The 17,366-nt window shown below is 41.8% G+C and overlaps 2 protein-coding genes across 9 annotated transcripts in view; one reads left to right on the top strand and one right to left on the bottom strand.

Annotated features, from left to right (window-relative positions):
* LOC142575555 (uncharacterized) overlaps positions 1-17,366 on the top strand; it is a 426,302-nt gene that overhangs the window by 344,256 nt on the left and 64,680 nt on the right. For 3 of the 4 annotated variants that reach the window (XM_075684995.1, XM_075684992.1, XM_075684994.1), the window contains 2 exons: positions 633-703; positions 7,149-7,256. In XM_075684995.1, the coding sequence (XP_075541110.1) occupies positions 633-703; positions 7,149-7,256 (179 nt within the window). The remainder of the gene's footprint in view (positions 1-632; positions 704-7,148; positions 7,257-17,366) is intronic. The other variant, XM_075684991.1, reaches the window with a different exon arrangement.
* LOC142575560 (uncharacterized) overlaps positions 1-17,366 on the bottom strand; it is a 54,279-nt gene that overhangs the window by 14,454 nt on the left and 22,459 nt on the right. For 2 of the 5 annotated variants that reach the window (XM_075685010.1, XM_075685008.1), the window contains one exon: positions 7,860-7,962. The exons of the other annotated variants lie outside the window; for them this stretch is intronic. In XM_075685010.1, coding sequence (XP_075541125.1) covers positions 7,860-7,962 — 103 coding nt within the window. The remainder of the gene's footprint in view (positions 1-7,859; positions 7,963-17,366) is intronic. 5 annotated transcript variants of the gene reach the window in all.

The following is a 17,366-nucleotide window of genomic DNA, read 5'->3' as shown; positions in this document are numbered from 1 at the left end:
TAGCCTTCAGAACAGTCATCAGGCCATGTAGAATTGTTCTCACTTCGCATCAATTTCAAAAAAATTTGACCCAACGCAGCTTCTAACTATAAGTACGGCGTAATGCAAGCTTATCTGCACAACAGGCAAGCTCAGGTGGACTACTAAGTGGCTTAGAGCTAGATACTTGTTACCCTGGCCGTAGCTGAAAAGTAGGGGTGTGTCAATAACAAATTTTCAATTTCTAAGCAAATTTGAATAATAAAGACTGAGTTGGAAGCGAATTGAATATTTCTGGAGTATTTTTGAGACAAATACTATTAGTTTTGCAAAAATGCAAGCTTCTTCACCTACTAGAGGTGCGAAAGGAAATCAAGTTGATTGCACATGAAAGTGTACACGTCTGACGCAAAGATGCAGAAAGGCGTCACGTGGAAGCAGAGCATTCGTACATTTTAGCACTTACTGTGGCTTGCTCATCTCGTATGCTGCTACTTTTGCACTTTTGTTGAACAAACATGCATTGAAGTGTTGGGTGTGTTTGTTGAAATGTTGTGTTGGATATAAGAATTGCCACTTTAATGAACTTGCTTGGTGTTTGTCATGGTTCCCTCTGCAACACTCAACAACTATGTGACATTCTCAATATGTAGGTGAAAACGCCAATGGACAGGGGAGGTGTTGTTCCTTCTTTCAGCGAGAATTTCTTCCAGCCACTGATAAGGTGATTGCTCACTCACTCTTCCACTTGCCTTTTGTTTCTTGCACCACTTTGATGTGGCAGTTGTATTAACACAGCACTAAAGATGCAAGAAAGCTGAAGTTTCTTTTTGTGCGTGCGCACGCGTGTGATGTTTTGTACAGCTTGTGGCAAAATGATCTTGCAGGGCCTCACTTACTCGCTCATTCATTCTAGTACTCACTCACCCTCCATACCAACCACGTACTTGTTTATTTGTTCACTTAACACCCACTTTATTACTCACTCACCCACCAACCCGCCCACCCCCTCTCTTACTTGCACAGCCACTGTCGCCACAGCTTGCTCGCTCGCTCGCTCACTCACTCACTCACTCACTCACTCACTCACTCACTCACTCACTCACTCACTCACTCACATTCTCGCTTACCAATCGCTCACAAACAAAGATACAAACAAGCAAGCAAGCAAACTAGCAAAGTGTTTAGGCAATCATTGAGGGCTGCAAGACTACTAACTTAAGAGGAAGATTCAGCTTGGCCACTCCTATATAAATACATGGGAACAGAGAAATTTATCTTGGCAGCCACTGCACCAATCTTTATATGGCTTGTTACATTTGAAAGAAAATGTTAAGATCTAGTGACTGTAGGAAGAATATTGCTCATTTTTTGAATTGTTTAATTGTTGAAAATTGCTAATTAAAAAAAAAGTTTACTATACCACATTTTCGGCTCTGTAACTCAGTAGTATGTAAGGACATCACAATTCTGGGAACTGCACCTAATGGTAGTCCTCAAGTGGACAAAATTGATGTATTGTACATCACTCTGAAATATACCACTAATTTGTGTGTAGGGCTTTTGCATAGCCTTCGTAAACATGATATAAATCCGTATGCCACATTTGTTTGCTTTAGCTACTCTAGCAGATGCAGTTTACAGAGCTTCAATATCTGCTTTTGGTGCAGAGTTCAGGATTTGTAAACTTTGTGCTTGAATTATTTTTTTCAACTTGCCAGTTTCTACCTATAGGGTGTGTAAATGGTCGAAAAGTTCAAATATTCTTGATATTATATTTTTAATATTTGTATTCGATTTGAAAATACATATTCGACAATGTTTCAATATTTGGTTGGGTATGAATAATGGAATCAAATTGAATATATTTCTGGCTGTGCAGGAGCAAACACGGTTCTTGGAATTCGTTTCTATCTTATCTAAGAATGTTGGCACTATTTTGTGCTGAATTTTGCGATGATTTTGTGCCGCTAGCGAAATTTAACTTAGAAAGCACACTTATCCACTGAACGGCTAAACTGTGCGGGAAAACCAGCCTCTAAGTAGCAATGTGCAAGGGATTGTAGACAGCGAGAGTGCACTTTTAGAGCGCAGCTCTTGGTCGCGCGTTCCTGCAGCAAGCGTCAGCGTCCTACCTCGTAACCGAGTGAACGAGCACAGCAAAATGTGGGAGCGGACGCTGCGTGCAGCGGGAGATGAAAGATGGGATTATCGTAAACAATGCGAGGAGGAAAGCGCAGGAGGATGGTATGACGAAAACATGAGAAGAAATGCGTAGTGCCGCACACGGCGGACTTTGCGGTTACGGGGCCTACGAGGTGGCGCCAGAGTAGCGTGCGTCTGTGCGGAAACGTGCTGCGTGAGCGGAGGTCTGTCGGTGGCGGCTGCTGTGAATCGTGGCCACGCTCGCTATTAGCGAGGCAGTTGTGCCACACTTCGCTCCATTTGCAACGCACTGTTCGAGAGAGATTGTCCGTGCCAGCCAATATATAGCGAAATGGAAATACATATAGAGGTGCGCTGAAATTTCACATTTGCAGTGCCATCCCCAATTCTCAGCTTATTGCTGACAGCAAGTGCAATATGTGACAACTGGCACAGAGTCAAATGCCTTCGAATTTACGGGCATTTGATGCGGGCATTTGATGCAGACAGGCCGCCATTGGAATCTGAACCTGGCAACGTTTGACGTTAGAACGCTATCTAGTGAGGCGAGTCTAGCAGTGTTATTAGAGGAATTAGAGGGTAGTAAATGGGATATAATAGGGCTCAGTGAGGTTAGGAGGACAAAAGAAGCATATACAGTGCTAAAAAGCGGGCATGTACTGTGTTACAGGGGCTTAGCGGAGAGACGAGAACTAGGAGTCGGATTCCTGATTAATAAGGAAATAGCTGGTAACATACAGGAATTCTATAGCATTAACGAGAGGGTGGCAGGTCTTGTTGTGAAACTTAATAAGAGGTACAAATTGAAGGTGGCACAAGTCTATGCCCCTACATGCAGTCATGATGACCAGGAAGTCGAAAGCTTTTATGAAGACGTAGAATCGGCGATGGGTAAAGTCAAAACAAAATACACTATACTGATGGGCGACTTCAATGCCAGGGTAGGCAAGAAGCAGGCTGGAGACAAGTCAGTGGGGGAATATGGCATAGGCTCTAGGAATAGCAGAGGAGAATTATTAGTAGAGTTTGCAGAACAGAATAATATGCGGATAATGAATACCTTTTTCCGCAAGCGGGTTAGTCGAAAGTGGACGTGGAGGAGCCCGAATGGTGAGACTAGAAATGAAATCGACTTCATACTCTGCGCGAACCCTGGCATCATACAAGATGTAGACGTGCTCGGCAAGGTACGCTGCAGTGACTATAGGATGGTAAGAACTCGAATTAGCCTAGACTTGAGGAGGGAACGGAAGAAACTGGTACACAAGAAGCCAATCAATGAGTTAGCGGTAAGAGGGAAACTAGAGGAATTCCGGATCAAGCTACAGAACAGGTATTCGGCTTTAACTCAGGAAGAGGACCTTAGTGTTGAAGCAATGAACGACAATCTCATGGGCATCATTAAGGAGTGCGCAATAGAAGTCGGTGGTAACGCCGTTAGACAGGAAACCAGTAAGCTATCGCAGGAGACGAAAGATCTGATCAAGAAACGCCAATGTATGAAAGCCTCTAACCCTACAGCTAGAATAGAACTGGCAGAACTTTCTAAGTTAATCAACAAGCGTAAGACAGCGGACATCAGGAACTATAATATGGATAGAATTGAACAGGCTCTCAGGAACGGAGGAAGCCTAAAAACAGTGAAGAAGAAACTAGGAATAGGCAAGAATCAGATGTATGCGTTAAGAGACAAAGCCGGCAATATCGTTACTAATATGGATGAGATAGTTCAAGTGGCTGAGGAGTTCTATAGAGATTTATACAGTACCAGTGGAACCCACGACCATAGTGGAAGAGAGAATAGCCTAGAGGAATTCGAAATCCCACAGGTAACGCCAGAAGAAGTAAAGAAAGCCTTAGGAGCTATGCAAAGGGGGAAGGCAGCTGGGGAGGATCAGGTAACAGCAGATTTGTTGAAGGATGGTGGTCAGATTGTTCTAGAGAAACTGGCCACCCTGTATACGCAATGCCTCATAACCTCGAGCATACCGGAATCTTGGAAAAACGCTAACGTAATCCTAATCCATAAAAAAGGGGACGCCAAAGACTTGATAAATTATAGACCGATCAGCTTACTGTCCGTTGCCTACAAACTATTTACTAAGGTAATCGCATATAGAATCAGGAACACATTAGACTTCTGTCAACCAAAGGACCAGGCAGGATTCCGTAAAGGCTACTCAACAATAGACCATATTCACACTACCAATCAAGTGATAGAGAAATGTGCAGAATATAAGCAAGCCTTATATATAGCTTTCATTGATTACGAGAAAGCGTTTGATTCAGTCGAAACCTCAGCAGTCATGGAGGCATTACGGAATCAGGGTGTAGATGAGCCATATGTAAAAATACTGGAAGATATCTATAGCGGCTCCACAGCCACCGTAGTCCTCCAGAAAGAAAGCAACAAAATCCCTATAAAGAAAGGCGTCAGACAGGGAGATACGATATCTCCAATGCTATTCACAGCATGTTTACAGGAGGTATTCAGAGGCCTGGAGTGGGAAGAATTGGGGATAAAAGTTGATGGAGAATACCTTAGCAACTTGCGATTCGCTGATGATATTGCCTTGCTTAGTAACTCAGGAGACCAATTGCAATGCATGCTCACTGACCTGGACAGGCAAAGCAGAAGGGTGGGTCTGAAAATTAATCTGCAGAAAACTAAAGTATTGTTTAACAGTCTCGGAAGAGAACAGCAGTTTACGATAGGTAGCGAAGCACTGGAAGTGGTAAGGGAATACATCTACTTAGGGCATGTAGTGACCACGGATCCGTATCATGAGACTGAAATAACCAGAAGCATAAGAATGGGCTGGGGTGCGTTTGGCAGGCATTCTCAAATCATGAACAGCAGGTTGCCACTATCCCTCAAAAGGAAAGTGTATAACAGCTGTGTGTTACCAGTACTCACATATGGGGCAGAAACCTGGAGGCTTACGAAAAGGGTTCTGCTGAAATTGAGGACGACGCAACGAGCTATGGAAAGAAGAATAATGGGTGTAACGTTAAGGGATAAGAAAAGAGCAGATTGGGTGAGGCAACAAACGCGGGTAAACGACATCTTAGTTGAAATCAAGAAAAAGAAATGGGCATGGGCCGGACATGTAATGAGGAGGGAAGGTAACCGATGGTCACTAAGGGTTACGGACTGGATTCCAAGGGAAGGGAAGCGTAGCAGGGGGCGGCAGAAAGTCAGGTGGGCGGATGACATTAAGACGTTTGCAGGAACAACATGGCCACAATTAGTACATGACCGGGGTAGTTGGAGAAGTATGGTCACTTGCATGCCCATGGTTCGCCGATGTTGTGTTTTTGTCAGCAGTCGTCAAGAGGGTGACGCAGGAACGCCAATTAAACACTGTCTGCTACGCCCTGCAGTGGGCGTAACTAGGCTGATGATGATGATGAATAAGGCACAGGCTGGCGAGGACAGGTAGCGGGAATTAGTCAATTTTCCAAGTCAACAAGAGCCAAATACACAATCCTTTAGTGTAATGGCTTACTAAATTAGTTTTTTTGCATTGACAATTTAATTGCAATGTTCCAACATAACAAATTAACCCAACTTGCTAATAAATGCATGTGCATATCATTATTTGACATTGGAAGCTGAGTATTCATGTTCGATTCGTATTTGAAAATTTTTATATTCGTACACCCGTAATTTCTAGGAAGTTCGTAAAAAATTCCAGGTTCTAATTCAAAATTCTGCTTCTAGGCTCATTATAATTTAGCTTTTTCACTCAGATGCAACCAATTTAATTCAAATTTTGGTCCAACAGTTGTCTCATAAAAGCATTCCTGCATTTTACATGTCTTTGAATATAGAAATCCAAGTTGCCCTTGAGCTAGAGCTTCCTCTTAACATGACAATGCAAATAATAAACATTGTCATACATAGTATGAATAAGTGCACTTACATGATGAAAAGTTACTTATCCTCAGAACTTTCATTACAGTGGTTACACAGTTGCCAAGTTATATTCCAAGGGTGAGATTGCACGAGCATTGTGCTTTCCAAATGGTCGCTTTGCCTCCTACATCACTGAGCAGACAGTGTTTAATTGGCGTTCCTGCGTCACCCTCTTGACGACTGCTGACAAAAACACAACATCGGCGAACCATGGGCATGCAAGTGACCGTTTGTAAAGCGAGGTGCTTGCGCAGTCTCACCCCAGCTTTGTTCACAGTGCGGATGCTGCAATTAGGACGGAACACTGTGCAGTCAGGACAGCAGTGGACTGTAAATCTTGAACATTCCACCTTAAACAAGACAGTTGGTCACATCCCCTGTGCCAAGTGTCTGTTAGGGTGATACCACGGTTATTAGGACAGGTGACAGGCAGTAGTTTAACTGTGCCAGATAAAGTGAGTACATTGCAAGAAGAAACAGGTCAAAATCACGAAGCTAGTAGTACTGTACTGCCACAATATGACTGCACTTGCTCAAATGGTCCGTCTTCTTGTAGGATTGAAAGAACTTGTTTTTGAACAAGTTGGTATGATAAACTCACATGCTAACTTGCTTACCCACTCACGAACTTGCTCACATACTCATATTCAAAAACTCGCTCACCTACTGACTGACATGCTTGCAGACTCACTTACCTACTCATTAACTTGCTTACTCACTTACTGACCCACATACAAAAGCACATGTGTACGCACAAATGCTACAAAGTTTCCCATCTCCAAAGAGAAACTGCTTATCCTTCCTGAGTGGTAAAGCTGAGACAGGGTGCTTGAACGCAGTAATCATGCATTATATAACTGTGTAGCAAGCTCGGATAGATTTTTTCCATGACATGCTGAGACTCGCTGCTTGGCATTCGTTGCTCACACATCACTTGCTTTTGTTCACGTGCTTGTTTGTAACCATGATTAAAAAGAGTTAGTAAGGTTGTATGAGCACTCCAGAGTAACTTATTTAGAGTTTTTTACAGTTAACATTTTCGGTCAACATTAGTGTGATCTACTTGTCATTTTTTCTTCTGCAGATCGCCTTTGACCTCGTGGTTAGTGCATTCTCGCTCATGGAGTTACCCAATGCTATACAAAGGCTCGAAACAGTGGCCAGCCTGTGGGGCAAGACTAACGCCCTACTGGTATGGATCACTGTTACGTCGCTGCCGTTTGAGTTGTCAGCGCCATTATCAGTCCCTAGATGTGATCTGTTTTCATAAAGGGTTTTTCCTTGCGGATTTTTGTGTAGAGCAGGTGCCGCTGTTACTGATTGCTTTCGTTGGTCGATGGCTCGTGTGCCTCTACATCGGCATCAGTGTATAGAGCATCTTTTTATGTGTGTGTTGCATGGAACCATTTAGATTGCAGCAAATGTAAACCGAGCCAAGATTTTCATGTGACGACGTAATGCGCAGCAATGTTGAGATATTAACTGGGTAGTTTACTATACGTACATGCTATTAATACTTCAGAATTGGGATATGTCTTAAGTGGGGAGCTGGGTCTTTGAAAAAAATTATTATTCATTGAGATATATGGTGCTGCAAACTTCTATATACACACTTTAACCTCGTGATAATGAAACAAGATACAAGAAAATAATAGATATAATGAAGCACTATATGCAATTCCCCTTATAATCCCTAGAGAGTCGGTGTATTTTAAGCCTCGTTTTAACAAAATAAGATAAGTCTGCCACTAGATATAGCGAACTAGACTAGTCTCCAAAATAAAAAAATACTGACCGTTGTACACCGAGCATAGCAGATTCACTGGATTCCGGACACATTTGGTGCGGCAGTTCAGTATTCCTGCGTCGAATATGCCACACCGCCGCTCGGCCGGTGACTGCGCACAGGCAACATTTCTTTCTTATCTTAGTGCATCTCTCTCGCTGCGACACGTAGCTGCTTCAAGATCGCAATCTCAGAGACCATGCCTAGCTGTGCCACATATCGATGATGGTGCTTGCTCGTGGTGTGCTAAAACCAGTGCCTCCACTTTATCACACTGCAGTACACTGTACTTTGCTGACAAAGCTAGGTGTGACCTCTAAGATTGCGTGAAACCCGCTTGGGCTGACGCGCTCACACAACAGAGCTGTGGGGCCATTAAAAATCTGCGGATCAGCTAGTTTAACTTTCAGTGGCCGAATGCATCCGTGTTTCTGGTGCTTCGCCAAGCTCTGTCGGATGTACACAGTAGAACCTCGTCGATATGTTCTTTTGACGTACATTTTTCCGGCGCCAACATTCGCAGTTGAGAACACAAGAAATGACCCAATAGAGTTATGCTAATTTTTTATCGGTTCATGCATTTTAGAAAAACACAATTTTTTGGCACGAATGTTCCGTACGTTGCCAGACTGCAATCGTATGATACCTGTTCTGGCCGCTAGGCCACATGTAAACACGAAAATGTGCAAGGCGTGCGCGACTGAGAACGGTATGCAGCTGCCCACCGTAGAATCTTCACCGTAATACTCGTCCACCCATCTCACGTGAAAACGCCGGCGCACACTCAGTTTCTCATTTTGGTATCAGCAAATCTTCTCCAGTGTCGTCGCACATGGCATTCATAGCTATCACCAGCAATCCTATCACAATAAACATCTTTGCCTTTCACAGTGCGTGGTGCCATCGGAAGCGTAGCACACGCTTTTAACAGGCGATAACCAAAATGCACCGTCGTTCCCTGCTGCAGATGGCGATTCTATACGTTTTCCAGCTGCTAGATCCCATGTGAACAAGAGAAGGTGCCAGGCATGCGCGATTGAGAATAGTATGTAGCCGCCTGTCTTACTTAAAAACAATGGTGTGCAGTTTCTTATTCCGGTACAAGAAAATCTCTGCCCGGATCGTTGCACGCCGCATTCACAGCTGTCACCGCCAAACATATTGTGATGAGCATCTTCATTAATCTGTTTTACAGCGCATGGTTTGTAGTGTCATTGGTAGCACACTGCATGCACGCTTTTAGTATGCAATAATCCACATGTGCGGCCGTTCCCTTCCATAGGCGACGCAGTGTGGCCATCACGTTTTGCTTTGGTGGCATCCGCTGTCGTCCACCAGCTCGATTTTGTTTGAGTTTCCCGTGACCCTCTTAAACCACCACGCAATAGGAAAACAGAAGGTGTCTCAGGCTGCCGGAGCACCGCCAGTTTAATGTGTGTTGGCATCTCGTGTCGCAACGATCCATGCGACACTTCGCATAACATAGATCTCAACAATAGTTTAGTCTGTAAAACTTTTCTTAGTTAGGTCACATCGTATGTCTCTTGGTTAGTGTGGTTCTTTCTCGCAGTTTTTTTTTTCCAACATGTATGAACAAGGTTCTTCACTTTTGACAGGTTTTACGACAATATGAGCAAGCCAAGTGGAAAGTGGAGGCGCAAGATCATAACATTGGAATATAAGGGCACTATCATAATGGCTGTCGTGTCGGGTGCTAAAACATTGTGTGTTGCACGTGCGGGAGAGTCTTCTATTGCTGCTGTTTTTCTTTCATTTTCATAACATAAGCGGCTGTGTTATCGGCATGCCATTGGGCGTATACTGCAGTGATGCATATAACGAAGTAATGGGTGTAGCAAAGTAATTTCTGATTCCCCTTCAACTTCATTGTAACAAGGTTCAAGTGTATGTATGTAATGTGTTTATTTTGATTATGCAGTCCATTTTTTCTTCATCTCCCCTGGTTCTAAATTTATTCAAGCTTCCTTTAAATAATTTATTGCATGGGTTTGCAAAATATTTGTTCCTGAAATTTTACTAAACAGTACCAATGGCTTTTCTATTAATCAAGGAATGCAAGAAGACCAACCTTATTGCTCTGCCTTACCTAGAACAACAGTTCCGAGACTTCAATGTTAGTCTCCAGAAAAACACTTTGTTGTGTTTCAGATTCAATACCTCACGACTTGTGTTCTAAGTAGGGCAGAGCAATGTGTCTATATTATTGAATTCCTTGAAAGATGCAGAAGCCATTGATACCATATTTAGAGAAATCTAGAGAGCAGATATTTTTTTCAAATCTTTGCAGATGAGAAGTGGAGGTAGATTGCGTAAAGTTTGAACCAAAGGAGATAAACGGAAATGGACCTTATATTTTGAAATGAGCGCACAACATTACATATATGTACAAGATTTCAGCATTGTACCTCAAAGAATAAATATTTGAAAATTTTTTTGGATATTGTTTCTTAAATGTAATGCCGAAAAAAGATTTTCGATCCCTTCAAATATAGGTAGAATTATCACTCCAATACCAGACTTTCTATCTCTTTGTGTCTCTGCTTTCAGCGATTTAAGCAGCGATTACTTGTGAAACAAGGATGACACTCCGACTTATTCACATGGAACAAACAGCTTCCCATTGAAAACTTTGGCCACACCACAAACAAACAACATTAGAATGAGGGTGGAGGTTCAATTCCCGGCCACAGTGGCCACATTCTTATATTGGCTGAATGCAAAAATGCTCTTGTACTTTGATTTTTTAGAGGCCCACTAAAGATCACCAGGTGGTTATATTACAATAAAAACTAGAATGTAGGTAGAGTATATAAAAAAAATATCAGCAGAGCTCAGCCATTCCTATGGCTTGAACACATTTGGGGCTAATGACAGCACCAAGATCTGAATGGATGAATGTTATAAGTGTGCCCCTTTGGAACAGGGCAGTGAGTTGCACCACCAAGCTCTTGCTGTTATACTGCTTCATAAATTCTTTTACCCCCTATTGCGAAGTTTGCTTTTGTACATCTCCATTTTCCCTACATTTCCCTACTTTTCTCTACTTTTCTTCCACCAATCTTCCAAACGCCTCTTACTAATCTATATTACGGACACGTTTACTTTACCCCTGCTCTCGCTGAAACCAAGGGCTTCAATGAGGCCACTGGTGCCTAAATCGACTGCTGGGTCTTAGATGTCGCTTAGATGTCTTCACATTATAATAAAACATGCTCCATAATTCCCCTAGCTTTACCGCAACAACCACATGCTTCTTTCTTCTTATGCCTCGCTTTATAGGCGCGTGTTCTAAGGCATCCTGATTTCGCTTGGAAAAGTAGTGAGCTTCGCTATGCGTTGTCATAAATTGTTTCTTTCCTGATTTTGTTTTTTCCTCTTAAGTAGTTACTTGTGGCAGGTTTCTTTTCCATTTCCGCCACCCATGAGATTATTTCAGCCTCTCTGACTTCCCGCTTGACATTCTTTGTTGATGTGTTGCCCACCCTACAGTCCACATACTCGCTGGTAAGCTTCCTAGTTCTTTTCCTCCACTTTGAATCAGTGTTTTTCCTTTACAGATACCTCAACACTCTCCCAGCCTATTTACTTTCTTCCATATTTCTCAGTCCTTCTTCATAATCAATTTTACTGTGAGCTTCCGTCACTTCAAAACTATTCCAGCCCATATCACCCTGCACAGCTTCATTTGTAGTCTTCCCGAGAGCGCCCAATGCGAGGCGACTCACTGACTCATCGAGTACTGATTGTACCCCTTATTTAAAGCAAACAACCGCATTTCCAAAAGTAATTCCTCGAACCATTGCACTTTTCCACATACCCCGGAGCACCTCGTACCTATTTCTCTTCCCCTTTACTGTTATTGTTTTTTTCCTGTGTTTCCTTGTATCTATTGCCTTCGTTTATCCACATACCAAAGTATCAATATTCTCTTACTCGAAGTATTTCCTGGCCCTGTATTGCCGCTGTCTGTTCCGTTTTCATTGAATACCATTACACCTGATTTCCTAGCACTAAATTTCAAACCTAAATTCTTGCCTTCCTGTCCACAGATATTGCCAGAAGTTGCAAATCACTTTGTTTGTTAGCTAGCAATACAATGTCGTCCGCATAAAATAAACCTGGAAGCTGATGCTCTACAACTGTACCCGCCTTTCTGCATGAGAGATTGAACCAGATATTACTTCCCTCTAGCGCCCTCTCCATCCTCACCATGTACATGGACAACAGTGCCACCTCTAAATAACAACGGCTTCCTTGTAAAGCACACGCTCTCATCCTCGCTTGCTACAGTATTGCGTACCACCGCTTCTGAAGTGCGTGCTGAGATGTCACCAATATCGGTGCATACGTCATGCCCAGGTTGATCGATTGGGCAGTGGTTGATGCAATTGTAGGGGTGAAGTGTAAACGGTAATATGTACGATAGAGACCAAATGAAAAGAAACAAAAGGGTGTGCCAAAACATGTGACGCACTTCAGTCGCTGCTACCATGTAAAATAGCTTCTTTTTCTAATGAGTTTTCATAATGTAAGCAGCATGTCACCGTCACCTACCTGTACACACTATAACCGTCTTGTAGTGACAGTGGAGGTGCCATTGGTTCCGACATTGCTAACACCATAAACACAAGTTTCAGTTCCGTGTCTGGTGTTAATGGTGCAGGCAATTTTCACATCCTTTTTGGTTCATGTTAGAATATTGTATATACAGCAACTACATGAGTATGAAACCACCATTAGCATTAGTCACCTTCTGATGATTAGGTCACCTTGCGAAACTAACTTTTGTGGTATTTTTTTGAAAGTAGGGACTGCTTCTGCTCTCGAATAGCAACTTAGTATTTCTTGTAATGTTAGTCTGTACTTCATTTTGTAAACCTCAATTGGTTGAAATACATGGTGATTTCTAGGCTTATGAATGTTTTCAACTTATACGAGATGCATGGCTGCTGTGCTTGTGTAAATCTTCAAGATAGCCTTTATGCCCTCTCTTCCATATGACAGGTTCTTGTTGAAGATGGGACACAAGCTAGGCATAAGGCTGTTGCTGAAGTACGTGACTTCATACTGATGGTTAGGCTTCTTCTTGCCTTTCTATTGTTAGGTGTTATGTATGAAAAGCAATGCTTCACATGATAAACGAGAGAAGTGAATTAACATTTTATTTTTCTGTCATTGGGCATTTTTGCATACAGTGCTTCTGTGGGTGGGGTTGGAGGCATGGTGCTGGTGACGGATGTTCCACATAATCGCATAAAAACAGAAGAGCTCACAATGGCCATTTTTGTGACAGAAAGGTTGCACTGATCTGGTTTGTGCATCGCGCCTCTTGGATTCAAAACAGGTGCGGAATTGATTTAGCCACACGTGCGCACGTCGCATTATGCATTCCATAAAAACCCGGCTGTATCCATTTTGAAAACTGGATTTAATCGAAGGAAGCCCATTGTTATCGATTTTTGGCTTGTGTACACTGAGTTAGGTGGCCCCGAAAGATTTGTGTTAGGGGAAGGGGGTAATTTCAGACGGCAGCAAGAAAAAGCAGGCCACCTTTTCAGTGTGTTCATGCATATGCTGCTGTGTGAAGGCGTGATATTTGGTTGGGATGCTCAAGGCATCGTCATCTGTCTATGCTGAAATGGTTTGTTTATTGGGTTGAAAATAGTTCTTGGGGCTCCTTTTAATGAGTTCTTTTCAGTGCACATGTCTCACTAGTAGGGGTGTGCGAATATTCGACATTTTGAATATGAATCTAATATTTTCCTTATTCGAAGCGTATTCGATTCGAGGAATTCATATTCGGAAATTCTCGAATATTGGAGGACGGCCGAATAACGGTAGAAACGACGAATATTAAGGCAGACTGCGGTAAATTGAGCAATTAACGAATTATATGCTTGCTCCGCATTCTCCTAAGAACATGTTGGTTCACTAAGAACTTCGCATGATCCGCTTATTATCTGTAGGCTCTGTTTCAGTCTATCTACATCACGCCAGTGAGACATGATCAGTGTCGATTTCTTTTTTACCAAGCTTTATTCCTGGACCCTTTCATAACGATATATGATGTACTTTCGGGTTCTGTAAGTATACGCAATAAAATATGTAGTGTATATATATTTATGTATGTAAAATATGAGTGTATGGAATGCGCCTGACGATCTAGTGATGACACCTGCCCCTCAGAGGGAAGTTACAGACTATGCGAGAAAGCCTATTCTGGAAATGGGGAAGGATCCTTGTGAGTGGTGGTAGTCGATTGGCCGCTTCAAGTACCCGCTTTTAAGTGCACTCGCACAGAAGTACTTGGCCATTCCTTCCACCTCGGTGCCTAGTGAAAGAGTCTATTCTACCAGTTGAAATGTTGTCACAATGAATAGAGAGCGCTTACTTTCTGAACATGTTGAGCAGTTCATTTTCCTTCACAATAACCTGTAACAAGCGCATTACCTGACTGAGAGCATTACCTGGCATTACCTGAGCTCATTACCTATAATGAGTGCCTCTTTAACCTGTAGCAGCCTTGTAAAATGCAATATTTTCAAAAGGGTAATAAAATTATTGTTACCTCGTTTTGAACTTTTTAATACTACCCACATATTCGATTCGATATTCGAAGACAGTTTTTTGCCTTATTCGTGTTCGATTCGTATTCGAAAATTTCAATATTCGCACACCCCTACTCACTAGACATCAGTTAGAATCTTACATTAGTTTCATTCATTTCATTTTCATTCATTTATTAATACTGTTAGCCCATTTTTGGGCCGTTACAGGGTGGAAAATATTTTTTGCAATGCAGCAAATGCATTGGCAATCACAGCCTTGCAGACATGCAAATACAAAATAAATTAATTGCGCACAACCTGCGGTTCACAACAAAGTACAGGTGCGGTAGTACCTGTACTTTGCTGTACTTTGTATGTACTTTGTACATACAGCAACATTCATATTTCCAAGTAGGTGAAATTCACTACAAACGAGCTGTCGTGGTTAATTTGGTAGGTTAAAGTAAAGATGTATTGATTTTTCAAACAAACTGACAGAGTCTGTTTGCGTTATGTGCTGTGGCAACGAGTTCCATTCTTCAATTGTTCGTGGGAAGAATGAATATTTGAATGTGTTGATCCGAGCTTGAAGAGTTGTAAGTTGTTCGTTGTGGCTGTTTCTTAATGTTCGGGCCGAGCGCTTCGTTATGTACAGTTCGGTGTTTATGTTAAAGAAGTTATCCCGCAAAAGATAGAGGAACTTAAGTCTAGCAACTCTTCGCCGCTCTAGCAGTTGGGGTAATTTAAGTTCTGACAACATCCCCGAGACTGAGTCCGTGGACTTATATCTAGACAGAATAAATCTAGCTGCCCTTCTTTGTACTTTTTCAATCCTTGCTATCTGGTTTTTTGTGTAGGGGTCCCACAAGATACAGCCATATTCCAAAGTTGGTCTTACAAGTGTCAAATAGGCGGTTAGTTTCGCTGTCGTGGTTGCCTTCCCTAGTTTCCGGCGTAAAGTCCACATTTTTCTCTCGGCTGCACTACATAAGCTATGAATGTGCCTATCCCAATTTAAATTTTCACTTATTGTTATGCCTAGATACTTGAAGTAGCCTACTTTCTGTAATTTGTGTCCTTCAATTTCGTATTCAAATGGAAGAATATCTTTTATTTTGTTTGTTATTCTTATAAATGACGTTTTGCTGTAATTTATTTTCATTTTCCATTTTGAGCACCAGTCATGGATACTACTTAATGCCGAGCTTAAGGTAATTTGATCTTCTTTGGATGTTATATGTGAGTAAAGCAGGCAATCGTCTGCGAATAACCAAACCTTAACACCTGAGGAAACTGTCTCTGCAATATCGTTGATATAACATAGAAATAAGACGGGACCGAGCACGGAGCCCTGGGGAACACCTGATGAAACACTCAGAATGCCGGATTTCGCATTGTTGATTTCCACATACTGCGTTCTATTTTTAAGGTACGATTTAATCCAAGCGACAATAGTACTATTAATTCCAAAATTCTTTAGTTTCCTTATAAGTTCTATATGTGGGACCCGATCGAATGCTTTCGACATATCAAGACAAATTGCATCTACCTGATGTTTATCGTTGATTGCTTTTGCTAATTCGTGGACTGGTTCTACGAGCTGGGTGATCGTTGACAATTTTCGTCTAAAGCCGTGTTGATTAGGATTAAGCAGATTTTGGCCCTCAAGGTAATCAAATAAACTTGCTGATATTATATGTTCTAGTATTTTGCAGCATGCGGACGTGATTGAAATTGGCCTGTAGTTTTCAACACAATGTTTGTTTCCGGTTTTGTGGACAGGTATAACTTTCGCTCTTAACCAGTCGGAGGGCAATTTTCGCTTTTCCAGGGACAAGCTGAAAATAATGTTTAAGTATTTAGACACCCATTCTGCATAACGTTTTAAAAACTCATTCGGGATGTTGTCAGGGCCAACAGACTTTTTTGTGCCAATGTTTAGCAAAAGCGATAATATTCCTTGCTCAGATATAGTGATATCCGGCATGCCTTCCTGTTCGTGGATGGTATTGTGGATGGTTGTCTTAGGTTGTTTCTTTTCATGCGTTTCAATTTGCGTTTTAACTGAATTATTTCCTGATTAACCCATGGGTTACGCTTTCTGACTTTTTTTTTCGTTGAGGCACAAAATTTTCTACACGATACTTGATTATTCTTTTAAATTCCGTCCACAACATATGAACGTCATCCGATCCGTCGAAAGAGTACAGCTGCTTTTCTAAGTAGTCTAAAATGCTGACGTCGTCGACCTTGTTGAAATCTCTAATGAGGATTTGTTTCCTTTTCTTATTTTTGCATGGTAGACCGTTTTTTACGCAAAGTATAACAAGCTTGTGGTCTGAAAGTCCTTCTTCAATATTCACCTCATATTCATGTATTTTTTCATTTACGAACACCAAGTCTAGTAATGTTTCTGTCGTCGGTCCACTTCTAGTTATCTCCTTCACAACTTGTGTTAAGTTTTGACTAAATGCGATGTCCAACAGGATGTCACAGTTTGCAATGTCGGAAGAACCACTTTCGAGACTGTGCCATTGTATACCCGGAAGATTAAAGTCTCCCGCAATTATCAAGCGCGCGCTGGCAGGTACATTACGGCACAGGTTGTCTTGGATTGATTTCAAATATGTTAGAGGGGCATTTGGGGGTCTATATACTGCTCCAAGTACGCAGCAAATTCCATTGAGTTTAAGCTTGCACCAAATACTTTCGGTTTCAGGACACTCTTTCAATCGTACGACGTCAAATCCTTCTTTATTATTTATTTATTTATTTATTTATTTATTTATTTACAATACTGCCAGTCTCATATCGAGACCATAGCAGGTGGGCATATGATTATACATACATTTCACGGTTTATATACCGAATGGTAAAAACATGAAAACATGTAAATGGAAATACATAAAACAGGTTCAATGCACAATTTTACAACACTAATAATATG

This window comes from Dermacentor variabilis, chromosome 3 (genome assembly GCF_050947875.1).
Source record: "Dermacentor variabilis isolate Ectoservices chromosome 3, ASM5094787v1, whole genome shotgun sequence".
In the NCBI taxonomy this organism is placed as follows: domain Eukaryota; kingdom Metazoa; phylum Arthropoda; class Arachnida; order Ixodida; family Ixodidae; genus Dermacentor; species Dermacentor variabilis.
The sequence above is the reverse complement of the archived record's forward strand: the minus strand, read 5'-3'. Positions and strand labels throughout refer to the sequence as shown.